The sequence below is a fragment of the Halichoerus grypus genome, chromosome 1 (genome assembly GCF_964656455.1).
Source record: "Halichoerus grypus chromosome 1, mHalGry1.hap1.1, whole genome shotgun sequence".
NCBI lineage: Eukaryota > Metazoa > Chordata > Mammalia > Carnivora > Phocidae > Halichoerus > Halichoerus grypus.
The window spans coordinates 205,484,782-205,498,996 of record NC_135712.1 but is presented as its reverse complement, the minus strand read 5'-3'; the positions used below and the strand labels follow the sequence as shown (position 1 = coordinate 205,498,996).

General features: G+C 49.7%; 1 protein-coding gene across 10 annotated transcripts in view; it reads right to left on the bottom strand.

Annotated features, from left to right (window-relative positions):
- Positions 1-14,215, bottom strand: part of BRD4 (bromodomain containing 4) — an 89,954-nt gene that overhangs the window by 29,337 nt on the left and 46,402 nt on the right. For 7 of the 10 annotated variants that reach the window (XM_036089133.2, XM_036089131.2, XM_078054352.1 and 4 more), the window contains exons 2-4: positions 5,943-6,261; positions 1,873-2,010; positions 423-558 (exon numbers count right to left, since the gene is read on the bottom strand). In XM_036089133.2, the coding sequence (XP_035945026.2) occupies positions 423-558; positions 1,873-2,010; positions 5,943-6,227 (559 nt within the window). In that variant the 5' untranslated portion in view covers positions 6,228-6,261. Of the gene's footprint in view, positions 1-422; positions 559-1,155; positions 1,243-1,872; positions 2,011-4,137; positions 4,203-5,942; positions 6,262-7,870; positions 7,982-14,215 lie in introns of those variants that run through there. The other 3 variants (XM_036089137.2, XM_036089130.2, XM_036089136.2) reach the window with 3 other exon arrangements.

The window sequence follows — 14,215 nt, the reverse complement described above, 5'->3', positions numbered from 1 at the left end:
GACTTCAGCAGCATCATAAACCAGGCCTGGCTCTGACATAAGCATCTTAAGATAATTCAAATAACCAACCTTGAGGTTCCAGGATAGGGATTATTAGTTAAAACTGCCCTTGGCCGGGTTAATTTCTTTTCTCTAAATGGGGTGAAGAATTCAAATAACTTAAAAATGCTTTGAAAAACTTACACTTTCTTTTTAACCAAAGTCCATTAAAAAAGGCAGGGCCCAATTATTTCTACTTTGTGGGAGGTCACCCAGTCATGTGTCCCTCTGGGGCACATCCACCACTAAGCCTGCCTGCCCCCCGACCCCTGGTCCTCCACTGAACCAGGAGAAGGGGAGCAAAGACTGGGGAGAAGGAAAGCCAATGTCCTTGCTGTTTCAGTGTGAGGCTAACATGGCTGGGCACACTGGAGGTAACCTACCTGCTTCTTTCCTCCCACGTCCTCTTCCTTTTGCCTGGACTATCATGATCTCGGTTTCTTCAGTGGGCAGTTCATTGATTTTCTGCAAGAAGAGCTTCTCCAGAGCTTCTGCCATTAAGACTATGTCATCTCCAGGCTGGAAAAGGAGACACAGGGGTGAGGGTCAGAAAGCCCTCACCACCTCTCCAGACGGAGCAAGCACTCCCCACCCTGTGCCACCCACTCCCTGCTCCAAAGCATCAAGTATCATAGTCAGGGTCCTTCCTGATCTGAACCCTAAAGGGCCACAACAGTTATACCACCAGATATCACCAAGGCTCGTGTGCCTGAACCAGCACCCGTCGCCTGCACCTCCCTCTCGTCTTTTAAGCTCTGGCCTGAGAAGCCATCCTAATGCCTTAAGTATCTAACAAGCCCTGCCAATCACTGACAGAAGCCTTCCTTTGACACAATTCAACTTCACTACAAATACTTGAATTACACAGGATTTCTTGCCACAGACCGTAGCAGGGCTCTGATAATGCTCCCCAGTGTACCCTCAAGGCAGCTCTTTGGGGCTCGGGGCAATGCCTATCTTGAACTGCATTATGGGTCCCCACTCTGTTGCCTCATCTACGACATGCTGTTCCCACTCAGCTCTAACCCGAGAACCTCATCTGTGCACATGTCACTTAAACCTAGCGGTGGGAGCTAAGACTTTTTAAAAAAACACAGTAAACTTCAAGAAACTCACCTACCCATCTCTTCTGGGCAATTTTACCCACTACACCAGCAGAGGCCAAAAGCTGAGTTCTGTATAGGGTCTCCCTCCAGAGCCGTTCTATATGAAAGGGTTGGTTTTAATCACATCTGTGGTCTGAACTGTAAACAAATGATCTGGCTTCATGGCACAGCCGAGCCGAAAGGTTTGGCTAATGGGGTTAAGAAGTGACCTTCAGGTCTACATGTAACTTCAGGGGACATTCAATTCTGTGGCCACAAGTTGTCAATGGTCATGTCCACAGTTCCAGATGCAGTGGGCCCCATCACACCCTCTCTTACATTGAGGTTTCTGTTTGAGCAAACCTTTGCACAACTACATTTTAGTAGGCTCCTTCCTGACCATTTACATCACCCAAATGGACTTTTTAATGAGTCGTCACTGTCCTCCTCACACCTTCTCTAGACATGCTCAAGAACCAAAATCCCAAGGGCACCGGAAGCACATGCTTCAAACTAACAAGGACGGCTTGGAAGTCAAACAAGGCCAGCACCCTCCTCCCCGAAAAAGAAACACCCAGTCACAGGCAAAACCACGGGTCCCATTATTTCTGCCTCCAAATGGTCTCCTCCCATTAGACTAATCCCACCTGCTCCCAAGCACCCCTGCCCAAAGACTCGATATGCCAGCCTCCTTCTCCACCCCTCCCCTCCCTGCAGGGCAGCTGGACATCTGCCACCACCATCTCACCTTGTTGTAGATGTAACAATTTGTAAACATAGTGTTGAAGTCCTGGATACATTCCTGAGCATTCCAGTAATAGTTGTTTTCCAAGCGCTTCTTTATTGTTCCCATATCCATAGGTGTTTTAATGATTTTATAGTAATCCTAGAGAGCAAAGAGAGCAAAAGGCCAGTGTCACCTCCCCGGCCATGCAGCACTCATGGTGGGCCTGTGGATCTTACTCCAGGAGCACAGATGAGAGCCACAGCACAGACTGAAGCTCTTCCATGGTCTCAGCAAGCAATCTCAAGGGGGAACCCCAAGATAAAGTGAATCAGGGAATAATTCTTAAATGTGGGGTGGCAATCTGGAGGGAAAATGTGCAAGTCTGTCAACTGCTGGTCTGGGAACAGGTTGTATTTACGGAGATCTATGTTTTCTATTTTTTGTTGTTGGTGGTGGTAGTGGTGGTGGTGATGTTAAAATCCTTTAATTTTTAATAAATAATGGGGAAAACATATAGCCTTCTTAAAAGCACTTATCTAATAAAACAACCCATGACAAGTTCTACTTTTCCTCTACCATTTGAAATGTTACCGGCCCAGAAAATGCAAAATCCTATGGAGCCAGCATTAAAGCCTACCTGGAACAACTGGACTCCTTGCTTCTGGGCACACTGAAGAACCAAGTTCATCGCACTTCCATTTCTTTTACTAGCACACAGTCTTTCTAAGGATCCATTAGTAGTACCTGGATATAGTTGAACAACTAACCAGGTTTATGAGGAATCTGGACAACCTGTACAATCCTCAGTTCAAAATAGAAAATCCAAAGACCCCACTTCTCAAAGCTTCAGATCTTACTCCACAAGTGCCAAACAGAAGGAGCCAAACGGCAGGTGTAGAGCTTCAAATCAGACTCTACTATTGTCAGCTTTTCTGTAAATCTAAACCTATCCTAAAACCTCCATGGTCATAATGGAAAGCGTGCGTGCGCACAAACATAAAAATAAATGTTTATTTTTAAGAACAACCACGGGAGGTGTCTTGGGGCAGAACAGGCAACACACCAGGTTTCTAGGTAGAAGGATCAAACAGAGCCAAGGCAGGGGGACCTGTGTCATCTAGCCCACTCCAAGGCCCACAATCTCAGACGCTCCCATAATTGGGCATTAGTGGGGTTTCAGAACCAAGTCCAAGTAGGAACCGATGGCAGAAAGACAGGCCTATCCTTTAGCAAGTACCAAGGTCCTGCCTGAAAATGGTGGACAGTACTGAAAAGGTGAGCACAGGGTGTGAGGTTTTAGGTTGCTCTGACACCCTCGAGAAAGGAACAACAACAAGCTTACACATAACGAGTGGCAGAGATCACGTCTCTGACCGGACGAGGGCTGCACATGCATGCCTGGATACCCTGGCCAGGAGGCCACGAGGACAGACTGCACCAGACTTTCTATGCTATACTATGCTATGGCTCTGACTGCCTTTCCCGAGAGAACCACGAAGGCCAAATATATGGGCCCCAGTGGAAACATACTTTATTCTATGGCCGAGAATGGCATCAAGTGCTTGAATTGCCCATGTCCTGTCAAGTGGCTCAAGGGCAAACAGGACAGTGGTTGAGGGCAAAGCATGCTGACAAGTGGGCAGTGGGCTTGGGGGAATACCAATCCAACTATACACATTTACTGAACAAAAAGAGGCTGGCATTCTAGTGAAAAGTCCAGCAGGGATCAGAGGCCAAAACGCAGGTCAAGATTCCTGGAAGATGTCAGAAAAGAGAAAAAGAAGGATCCCTTCTTTTGGTGGTTGTATTAACCTTTCCCCAAGGAGGGGGAGGGGTCCCCGTAAAACCGGGCTTTAAGAATGACCGGCCCTGCCCTGCTTCTCTGGGCCAGCCCCTTGCTCTCCCACCTCCCTAAAGATACCAGATCAGTGGCACCTTCCAGTGGCCTCTTCTTCCTAGTCAGAGCTGCTGAGGGCGACGTCCAACAGTTACAGAGACCAGGATTCACCTTGTGATCCCTGGGGAGCCTGGCCTCCACTCCACAGTGAATGACCTCCAACTCCCCAACCACTGGGCCTTACAGACCACCCATACCCATGTCTGTCCCGCTGGCTGGGATGCTGCCTCCTTGGGGTCTCAGGTCCCCCAGTGCCCCCCTTTTCCTCTGTCTTCACCCTCTCAGCCCTCTGTGTCTTCCTGTGACAAACCAACCCCTCCTCCACTCTGGCCCTGCCGCGCTTTCCCTTCAAAGCCAAATTTCTTGAAATGATGGCTTCGCATCCTCACCTTCTCATTCACACCGTCGGGTTTCTACTTCTGCGTCACATCTTCCTAAGGTCACCAATGCCCTCCTAAAGGCCAACAGGAGGGTCAGGTCGGAATCCTCATCTCTTTGACCTCCCTGTAGCCTCTGATATGGGAACGGGGGCGGGGGGGGGGGGCTGCTCTCTGTTGGTGCTTCCCCTGACTCTTCTGTAGGCCTCCCACCGCCCTCTGGTGCTGTCAAAGCCTCAGCTCCCCTGGATTCCGCCCCCCTCCAGCTCCTTCTGTCCCCATTCTTTGCATTTGCTGTGGGAAGGTCACCCTCACCTGTGGACCCTGCATGGCTTGGCCCAGCCCAGCCCACTAGCCCAGCCCAAGGTTATGCTGTAGCCACCTCTCCCAAGAACCGCCCCCCACAGTGACAGGCTGTCTGCCTCTATTCCTTCTTGTGGTCAACAGCAAGAGTAGCCTCTGAAGCCCAGATCTGGTAAAGACGCTCTTTTGCCTCCAACCCCTTTCTTGACCAATTCATGATCCAGACCTGCAGTGTCTCCTCCTGACTTGCTCTTCCCAAATGCGTAGGACACCTATTCAGCAGACAGAGGTAACTGGACAGCTGCCACAGACACAGCGGCTTTCCAGACAGGAGGGTCACACTACTGTATCCATCTTTCTTGAAACTGGATGCCTGGCAGAAGCTGAGGTTCCTACACTGGTGCAGTTCTAACACTCACAGACCCCTGCCTGGGTCTATGGCAATAATCACCTGATTCCTCATCTGGGGATGTGTGGGACTTAGTAATAAACAGGAGGGGTTACTTTTTTTTTTTTAAGATTTATTTATTTATTTGACAGAGCGAGCGAGAGCGCATGTTTGCACAAGCAGGGGGAGCAGCAGGCAAAGGGAGAAGCAGGCTCCCCACTGAGCAGGGAGCCTGATGTGGGGCTCAATCCCAGGACCCTGAGATCATGACCTGAGCCGAAGGCAGCCGCTTAACCGACTGAGCCACCCAGGCCCCCCAGCAGGGGTTAACTTAAAGACAATCAGTCCTTGATGTTTTGAAGAAAAGAAAAAAAGCATTATCCTGTTTCTTCCCTGAGATACAAACTGGTTTCCAGAACCATCTGCTAGGGATGTGGGCAAAAGGAAAACTCTCTAGGGGAAGAGAAGAGCAGGGGTACAAAAGAACCAGAGCAAGTGCACTGTGGCTCTGACACAGCAGGTGGAGGCACACGCACAGGTCGCTGAGGGCACCGCTGCACCCACACCTCCACTCTCCAACCAGGCCCCCTGCACGTGCTTGCTCCCTGGGAGTATTCCACTACCTTTTCCCGCCCTGTGCTCTGGGTGATGACGATGATGATGATGATGCCGGTACCAGAGAAGATATTGCAGCAAACCAGTCCCCCCTCCACAGTGTGACCAACCACGCCCACTAATCCTGGGCTGGCCCACCATGTCTGAGAAGTAGGAGGCCTGGACCACTGATTGCTCCCACTTCAGCTCCCCTATGGAACCAGAAGGAAAGCTGCAAACACTCCTTCACCCCTATCTCAACCTCCCTACACAGTATCTCCTGGATCCTAACATCTAAGAGCCAGTTACTGTGTTGAGTCAGCACGTTCTCTTCCCCTTTCCTATTTCCAACCATCAGGACAAGTAAAACCACTCACTCAAGGGCCTCATGAGTATTGGGTTTCAGAGCTGGGCCCCAAAGGTATCTCTACCCTGCCACCCTCCGGCCCCGACCTTGAGCCCACCCTCACCAGTACCAACATGGAAAGAGACCTGGAGGACTGCAGCCCTGGGCCCTGCCCAAGTTACTCACAGGGAGGTTTAGCTTGACGGCATCCACAGGCTGCTGGAAAGGCCACGCAAACTGGTGTTTCCATAGTGTCTTGAGCACCACTTTGAGCAGATATTGCAGTTGGTTCGTCTGCCTCTTGGGCTTGTTGGGGTTGGAGGTCTCTGGGGGCGGGGGGTTGGTGCTGGCTGCGTTGGCTTGCTGGGGTTGGGCCTGGGCCTGCGTTGTAGACATTTGGGTAGTTTCTAGTCCATCCCCCATTACTGGCAGATTTCTCAATCTCGTCCCAGGGCCGCTCTCCGCAGACATGCTACTGATCCCATCACATTCTTCACTGGGCACTCTACATGGGAAGAGAAAAGCCATCATCAGAAACCAGGCAGCAGATGGGTACCACTCAGAGAAACACGTGGCTGTGGGCTCCAAGGGCCGAGCTCCTCTGGTGCAAAGTGGTCAGGCTGACCAGAGAGCCACTCCATGCACTGACTAAAAGGGCCCTGGTGTCTGCTCTCCTCAAAGATGTATCCTACAGCAGGGAAGAGGGATCAAGCACCAACAGCGAGGGGCATGAGGGACACAGGGCTCAGAGAGAAGAGCTGACCAGGAGCAGGCAAGGGCTGTGGACATGACTGAATCCACGCAGAAAGGGGCAGAATAAGCAACAAACCAGATTTTCATGACATCTGAGAGTTTTTAAGGGACACTGCCTGTGTGGGAGAGAGGAGGATTTGCAAGCCCCCAAATACATATTTTACATTAAAATTCTTTGCACCTGCGGCTCATGAAACATCGAGCCAAGTCAGTAATTGTGTTTGGTGATTGGGGACAGGAAGGAAGAGTGGCCCACGTAGTCCACTGCTGAGTGCTCAGGGTAAAGCCTCACACTCACTGAGAACACTTCCCGTGGTAACTGAAAATAATGTATGTTTGCTGATTCAAGAAATCCTACAGAGTAACTGCTAATAACCTAAAAATGAATCCATACTCAACCTACCACCTTATTAACCTTTTCAAAGTTTTCAAAGCTTATTGAGAGAGAGATAAAAAGGGCACCTCTTGTGACCTGCACAGGGGGTGCGAGACCCCCAGCTCAATGCCTGTATGAGCACCCCCTCCTGCGCACTCCCCTCACCTGAACAACCCCTGCCTTGGGCCATGCCAACAACACAAATCCTGCCACGAGCATCCTTGCAATAGCAACTCTGTGCACCTGGTCCAGTTATTCTAACAAAACCACAGATCCCGGGGACATGTTGTTACTGCCAAACTGCCCTCCAGAAACACACTAACCCACCCCTTACTTGCAATGCTGAGAGCTCCCACACACTATTAATGAGAAGAAACATCTGTTCAAATGTGTACTATTTGGCATTCTTTCTGTGTACCGTGTTTCTGACACTTTCCTACCGGCAAGAAAAAGGAAGGATCACCTTTAAACCCAGTCCCCACAATAAGAAAGACTTTGTAATCTAGGAGCTGCCCGCATCTAATGAGCATCTCCAGTAATAAACCTAGGAGTTCAGTGGGGGTAAAAAAAACCTCTCTGGCTGAGGAAGTCAGGCAAGGGCTGAGGAAAAAAGGGCAGATTTTACAACCACACTCTGGTAGGCAGAGGGGATGAAAAAGGACAGGACAAGTTATCTGGCTCTGTCACAGCTTTCTTTCTGGAACACACCACATACTAGGCACTCTGGCTGCTAAAGAATTCCTTTATAATTCAATCCAAGTATAATTTTAAACCAAAGTCCCCACAAAGTTTTTTGTAAAATGCAGTTCTGGCAAGTTACCAAATTTGAAAAGCACCAGGGGGAAAGCTTGCTGTATAAATGCAACTCAGTGCTGAGTCTGTCCTAGGGGGCTGTGGAGAGCTGGAACTCCTGGCCTGAGGCTGACCACCCCCCCCACACATACGTCCTAGTTGCGGCGTGAGCCCAAGAACTGACAAAACTGACCTGGTCAAGGAGACAGCATTCCTTCCACGGTACTCTGGCTGACTGCAGGCCTAGCTGTCAACTGGCTAGTGACCACGTGGAGAGGACACTGCTACAAGGAGAAGGCTGCTGCAGAGAGGAGACACAGGTGGGAACAGCCCAAAGCCATCACAGAGTCTTACAGACTGTTCCATATTTGCTTTAAGAGGGGAAGACTGTTCTTTATCCTTTTTCACCGACCAAGTAAGAGATCTATGAGTGTCTTCTGCCTTTTCACAGATGGGATGACAAGCACTCAAAACCCAGAACTGCATAACTCACTAATCACTTAGCACACAGGAGGGACGACACTGTGGAGAGGAACACCAGTGCTCCTATCCAAGGCACTGGAGGGCGGGTATGTTACAGCACTGCAACTTGGAGGAGTCTACATGTGGCCTTTAGCATCCAAAGCTAAACTTAAGTATTTAATGAGGCCCAACTGTGTCCAAGACACCAGGTGAGTATTTACAGTCTGTGCCCTCTCAGGGTCCTCCTGAGACTCGAGAAGGGGAGGGAAGCTCCTATGGCAACCTCTAAGATGGGTGTGCTCTACTGGGAGAACACTGGCCCAGGAAGAACACTTACAGGAAGGGAGAGTAGGGGGCTTTGCAGGTGTGAAGCCATTTCTTGGTACCTCTCGCATGGTGCTGAAGATGGGGAAGGAGCACCAAGAGCTGAAACCAGTCATTTGGCATCAGAGCCTAAGGGGGGACTGGAGGTGGGGAACTGGGCAGCAGCCTGCAGAGCACCTCACAAGACAAGAGCAGTGCTCCAGGAGTTCAGGACCACAGAGGGGCATTTCCCCAAATCAACTTCATTTGAAGATGGGAACAGTGAGAATATCGTGCACTACAACAGTTTCCAAAGGCAGATGTGACTGGAGAGGCCTGCTCCAGGCTTTGGTGACATAAGACACTTCCCCTCTCCCCTCAGGGGTACTTCTGGTACAAGTTTGGCCAGAACTAATGGCCATGTGGTCCTGGAAGGAAGTGCCTGGGGCACTTCCCCAAGGCAGGACAGCAGGGATGGAGGCACTACCAGTGGGAGGGAGGCACATGAGGGTTGCAAGGAGGAGCCCAGCTGGGAGCTAAGAAAGGACAGGGTGGGCCCCAGAGGCAAATGCACGCCAATGGGAGCAGGAAGGAGGCCACATACAGATCCAGGGAGGGGAAGCACCCAAAGGGTGGGATAAGGTGTAGAACCATCAGAAAGAGCTTGCTCAGAGGAGAGAACAGAGGGAAGAGAGACCAAGGGGCCAGGCTGAATCACACGTCATTGAGTAGGACATGGGGAGAAGAGGAAGCATCCCAGAAGCTGCATTCAGCCATGCATGGAAGCCTTCAAAAAGTGTGCCTTCACTGCTGAGGTGACAGGGTTTCTCCAAGCTCTGAGCTTTAATCAATAAAGAGTGGGACCTCCATCTCAGAGAAGCAAGGTCTACAGCCACCTGAGAGCGACATGCCAGGGCTCAGGTGGGGCTGTGGGAGGGTTCACAGGGCAGCTTTAGGTGGATGGCATTTAATCACCTGCTGTGTGTTCCCCTGTTCTCATTTCACTCATTCCAGCGTTAACAAGGAAAGTCCCTGTCTGGTGCCAGCATAAAAGGTTGTACACAGAGATGCACAGTATGATCATCCACGCAGAATTTGACAACGCTGTTCTGTTCTCACGATACTTAATTTTACTGATACCCATGTGTGGCTTTTTAGTTTCCTTTCAAAATAAAGGTACTATAAACAAAGCAGTAAACTGATTAAAAAAAAAAAAAAACCCGAACACCTTCTCTGGAGGGGAGCCAGCCAAGGCGGACTACAGGCTCCAGGTGGAGAAGCCAGTGGGTCAGGAGAGGCTGTGCACAGGACTGTAGAGACTTTGGAGCACTCCCTCAAAAACCCTCCACAGCTAAGTGGATGGGAGTAATCATTTATTGGGCAACTACAAAAACTGGAGTGGGGCCAATGAGGGAGGAGGGGGAGACAGAGGGAAGAATGACATGGACAATGTGCCGGCTGGCCAGGATCCTTTGGCGCGGTGGCCATGCACCAGGCACAGAGAGATACAGGACATGCTGAGTGCTTGGATTACAAGTACCAACAGGGAGGCAGAATCACATAGAAGGAAATACGTCAGTGGGGTTGTTAAGGAGTCCTGAAGTCAGCTAGGAGAGGGTCTCCACACAGCAGGGCCAAAATGTCCAAAGGAATAAAAGGGAACAAGTGTAAATGTGGCCCCTCATGAAGGGAGGCCGGATGCACTGAAGTGAGCCCAGGAGGGAGGGTGGCATTAAGTGAGGATAAAGAATGATGTGCAGTTTGGTTTCCACTATTCAATTTCTCCTAGAAAGCAACTTGAGAATTACACAGCCAAGCACATGGCAGGTAAGCTGCAGCAGGCCAAGGGACAGGGGCGGCCCCATCCTGGACCCAGGGCAGCGGAGGAGCCCTGTCAGCCACAAGGACACAGAATGTCAGGGGGCCAACTGCATCCACTGGGAGGAAGCAGTCCCATACGTTTTCCATTAAGCAATGACATTCTGGAAATCTCCAAGCAATGTGTCCCGGAGGCAAGATGAAGTCAAGGTAACTGACTTCTGGAACTTCTGGGCTGGGCTAGCCTTTTTTTTTCTTTCCAAATGGACTCTCAGTGAGGCTAAGGGATAGAGGACTCTGGACATAACCACTTTTCTTCACCTTCAAGCCAGGCCCAGATGGGCCCTTGAGCCAAGAAAGCTGCATTTTTTCATTCACCAAATGAACAAAGCTTTTTCTACAGAAAGCCTGACCCTAAACTTTGCCTCATCTTTCAGGGGCGCCTGGGTGGCTCAGTCGTTAAGCGTCTGCCTTCGGCTCAGGTCATGATCTCAGGATCCTGGGATCGAGCCCCGGATCGGGCTCCCTGCTCGGCAGGAAGCCTGCTTCTCCCTCTCCCGCTCCCCCGGCTTGTGTTCCCTCTATCACTGTGTCTCTCTTTGTCAAATAAATAAATAAAATCTTTAAAACAAACAAAAAAACCCCACTACCTTCACCACAAAAACCAAAACACCCTTCCCTAGCCAGCCCTCTCACATTTGATACACAGTAACATTTAAATCCTCAAAACAGGGGCACCTGAGTGGCTCAGTCGTTAAGCGTCTGCCTTCAGCTCAGGTCATAATCCCAGGGTCCTGGGATCGAGCCCCACATCAGGCTCCCTGCTGGGCGGGAAGCCTGCTTCTCCCTCTCTCACTGCCCCCTGCTTGTGTTCCCTCTCTCGCTGTGTCTCTGTCAAATAAATAAAATAAAATCTTTAAAAAAAAAAAAAATAAATCCTCAAAACAACTCTGGGATTGCTTCTGGTCTTACCCCATTTTAAAGATGAAGAAACTGAGGCACAGAAAAATAACTTAACCAGGAAGTAGAAATATCAGGCCTAAACAGCCACAGTGGCCCAGAGTCTAACACAACTCCTGGGACGTTTCAGTTGGACTTGGAACCAAGGAAGTCCCCAGTTAGGAGATGAACATGCAACCCCAGAAGGGTCCAGTGCAAATGGTCAGGACAGGCAGGCCCATCTCAAGTAACATGAAAAACTAAGCACGTTAAGACCCACACACTTTTAACGATCGAGGTCAATTTCATAAGGAAAGAAACTGCTAGAGTGCAAATGGAAGGCATGATACAGTTTAACAGATCAGATGGACCTGGGAGACACAAGCAACTGAAAGTTTCTTTGAGGAGGCTGTGAGGACAACCAATGACAGGTGAATCCATGGCCCCGATGTGAGGTATCACCATGAGGTGCCCGGGATGTCCTGTTCTGCACTCACTCAAGCTCCTCAAGAGTAACACCTTGAGAGGCCAGGCCCAGACACCTGCACCTTGCAGCTCAGTCCTCAAAGAACTGCAGGCAAGTAAAATCCTTACGAAACTTCCAGAAGACACTCACCTGCATGGCAGCAAAGAACAGGAGGGAAACCAACAAGACTCTGATCTGCTGTGGGCCAAGAAAAAGAGGCGCTGGCAAGCAGCTCTACGTGAGAGACAGGGTGACTTCTCTGACACACAGATCCAACTAGGCTGCCACCTTAAATTCTTCTCACAGAGGTCATCCCCACGCTGCGCTGCACTGCACTGCCCCCAGACCAAAGCATCAACACTCTCAACACAGCGGCCACAGTGGGCCCCCTTCCCTGTGACCTTCAGGCCTTTCATTTGCTGCACCTGGTGCTTCCCTGATCGTCTACAGTGGCTCTGCCGGTTGGCCCCACATGCGCGCACACACAAGCCCAAGGGCAGGGCCATCTTTATGTCATTCTTGTCCTCCTAATACAAAGCAAGTGCGGGGCGCCTGGGTGGCTCAGTCGTTAAGTGTCTGCCTTCAGCTCAGGTCATGATCCCAGGGTCCCAGGATCGAGCCCCGCATCGGGCTGCCTGCTCCGCAGGAAGCCTGCTTCTCCCTCTCACACTCCCCTTGCTTGTGTTCCCTCTCTCGCTGCCTCTCTGTCAAATAAATAAATAAAATCTTTAAAAAAAAAAAAAAAATACAAAGCAAGTGCTCAGTGAAAGATTCAGGTACAGAAGACACCTTACACTGACCACATACGAACATCACCCTGGGGATTCTATTAATACTAGATCAATCTTGAAGCTTTGGAAAAGGAAAGTAGCTCGCGCTCTCACACAGAAAAACGTGGTGACTGCCAGACTCTCACTTTGCTCAGCCAATGCATCCCGTGTCAACTACGTGCCAGGCCCAGGACTCCGCGGTCAACATGACATTCTTCCAGTGATTAAGCAATACTTGGGCAAGTACCGTAAGGAAAAGGGCTGGGCTGCTCTGGCCAAGGACAGGGAGGGTGTGCGCTCCTGTGGTGGGTGAGGCAGAGAGCGACAGAAAGGGACCAGGCTTGTAAAAGAAGGCAGGACCAATGCAGTAACACAGACACAGGTCTGGAGGCAGGGGAGATACCAAAGCATTTGAGGAGTTGGGGGGGGGGGGGGGAAGCACAGGGGGTCATGTGACCATACTCACATGACCTTTGTCCTTCATGTGTCCTTGACTCAGAGTAGAGAATACAGTGGGAGGAGCAAAGGCGGGGTTGTGCTTGGATGGGGCATGAGGGACAGATTCCAGGGTCATTCAAAATACATGGATAAAATAGAAGAATCCCATTCCTGCCTGATGTTTCATTTTCAACTACACTTACACCAGTACAGTTTACAGATGCAAAAGACAGAGAACCCAAGAGGGGATGCACAGGGACAGGGTAAATCAATGGCTCAGCACCAAGGCTAAATGGGGGAGAGACAAACTGAAAGCTCAGAAACTCATAAACCTCCCTGCGCATGTTAAGAATGGAGGATTCCTATGATACGGTAGACATCATCTTCAAGCAAAGTTTTAAGTCTAAAAGATACTAAAATGGTTTGTCTGTTTTCATACTGACCTGTGGCCAAGAGGCAGGAGCCACCATTCACTGTGTTGAGTTAGTTGAAGGACAAGGGACAGGAAGAGAATTCCACCTATTGTTTCCAACCCAAAGTCTGCATGATTCAACTGGGTGTCCTATTCCTGGATCTATTCCCAAAAGATATCCTACAACAATTTCCCAATTTAAGGAAAAAGAAAAAGATGAAGAGAGATTAGACGGTTAGTGCCCTGGTCCCCAGACTGAGTGCCAAGGGTATGGTACCTCAGAGGGGTACCTACAGAATTATAGGTCCAAGGCAATCGATAATTTCAACATCAGATTGCATTATATGCCTTCTGACAATGTTACATCTTGCAAAGCTTGGCATTCGGCAAATGCTGTAACGAAAAGCAAATACCACAGGGGCGCCTGGGTGATGCAGTCGGTTAAGCGTCAGACTCTTGATTCAGGCTCAGGTCGTGATCTCAGGGTTGTGGGATCAAGCCCCACGTTGGGCTCTGCACTCAGCCCAGAGTCTGCTTAAGACTCTCTCTGCCCCTCCCCACCGCTGTTTCTCTAAAAGGAAATAAAATCTTTTTTAAAAAGCAAATACTACATAAAACCCAGTATGGAAGAGCAGGTATCGGACCTGACTCTAAGGTACTCTAAGGTATTCTAAAGTACTACCATTAGGGAGTACTTGGGATTATGAAAGGGTGTAATATTTTCCCTTTCAATTTATGCGTTTTATGTCTTCAAAACAGCTGTACAGTTGTTGGGACATTAGTACTTCTTCACAATTGTTTGTATCTAAACTACCTGTTAGGTATTTCCTTTGGCCTGGGAACATCATGAAAAATAGAGATGCTGAGAATGCTGTGAACCAGAAAGTTTGGGAACCTCTGAGTCAATGAACGTAAAAATGCAAATTCTTT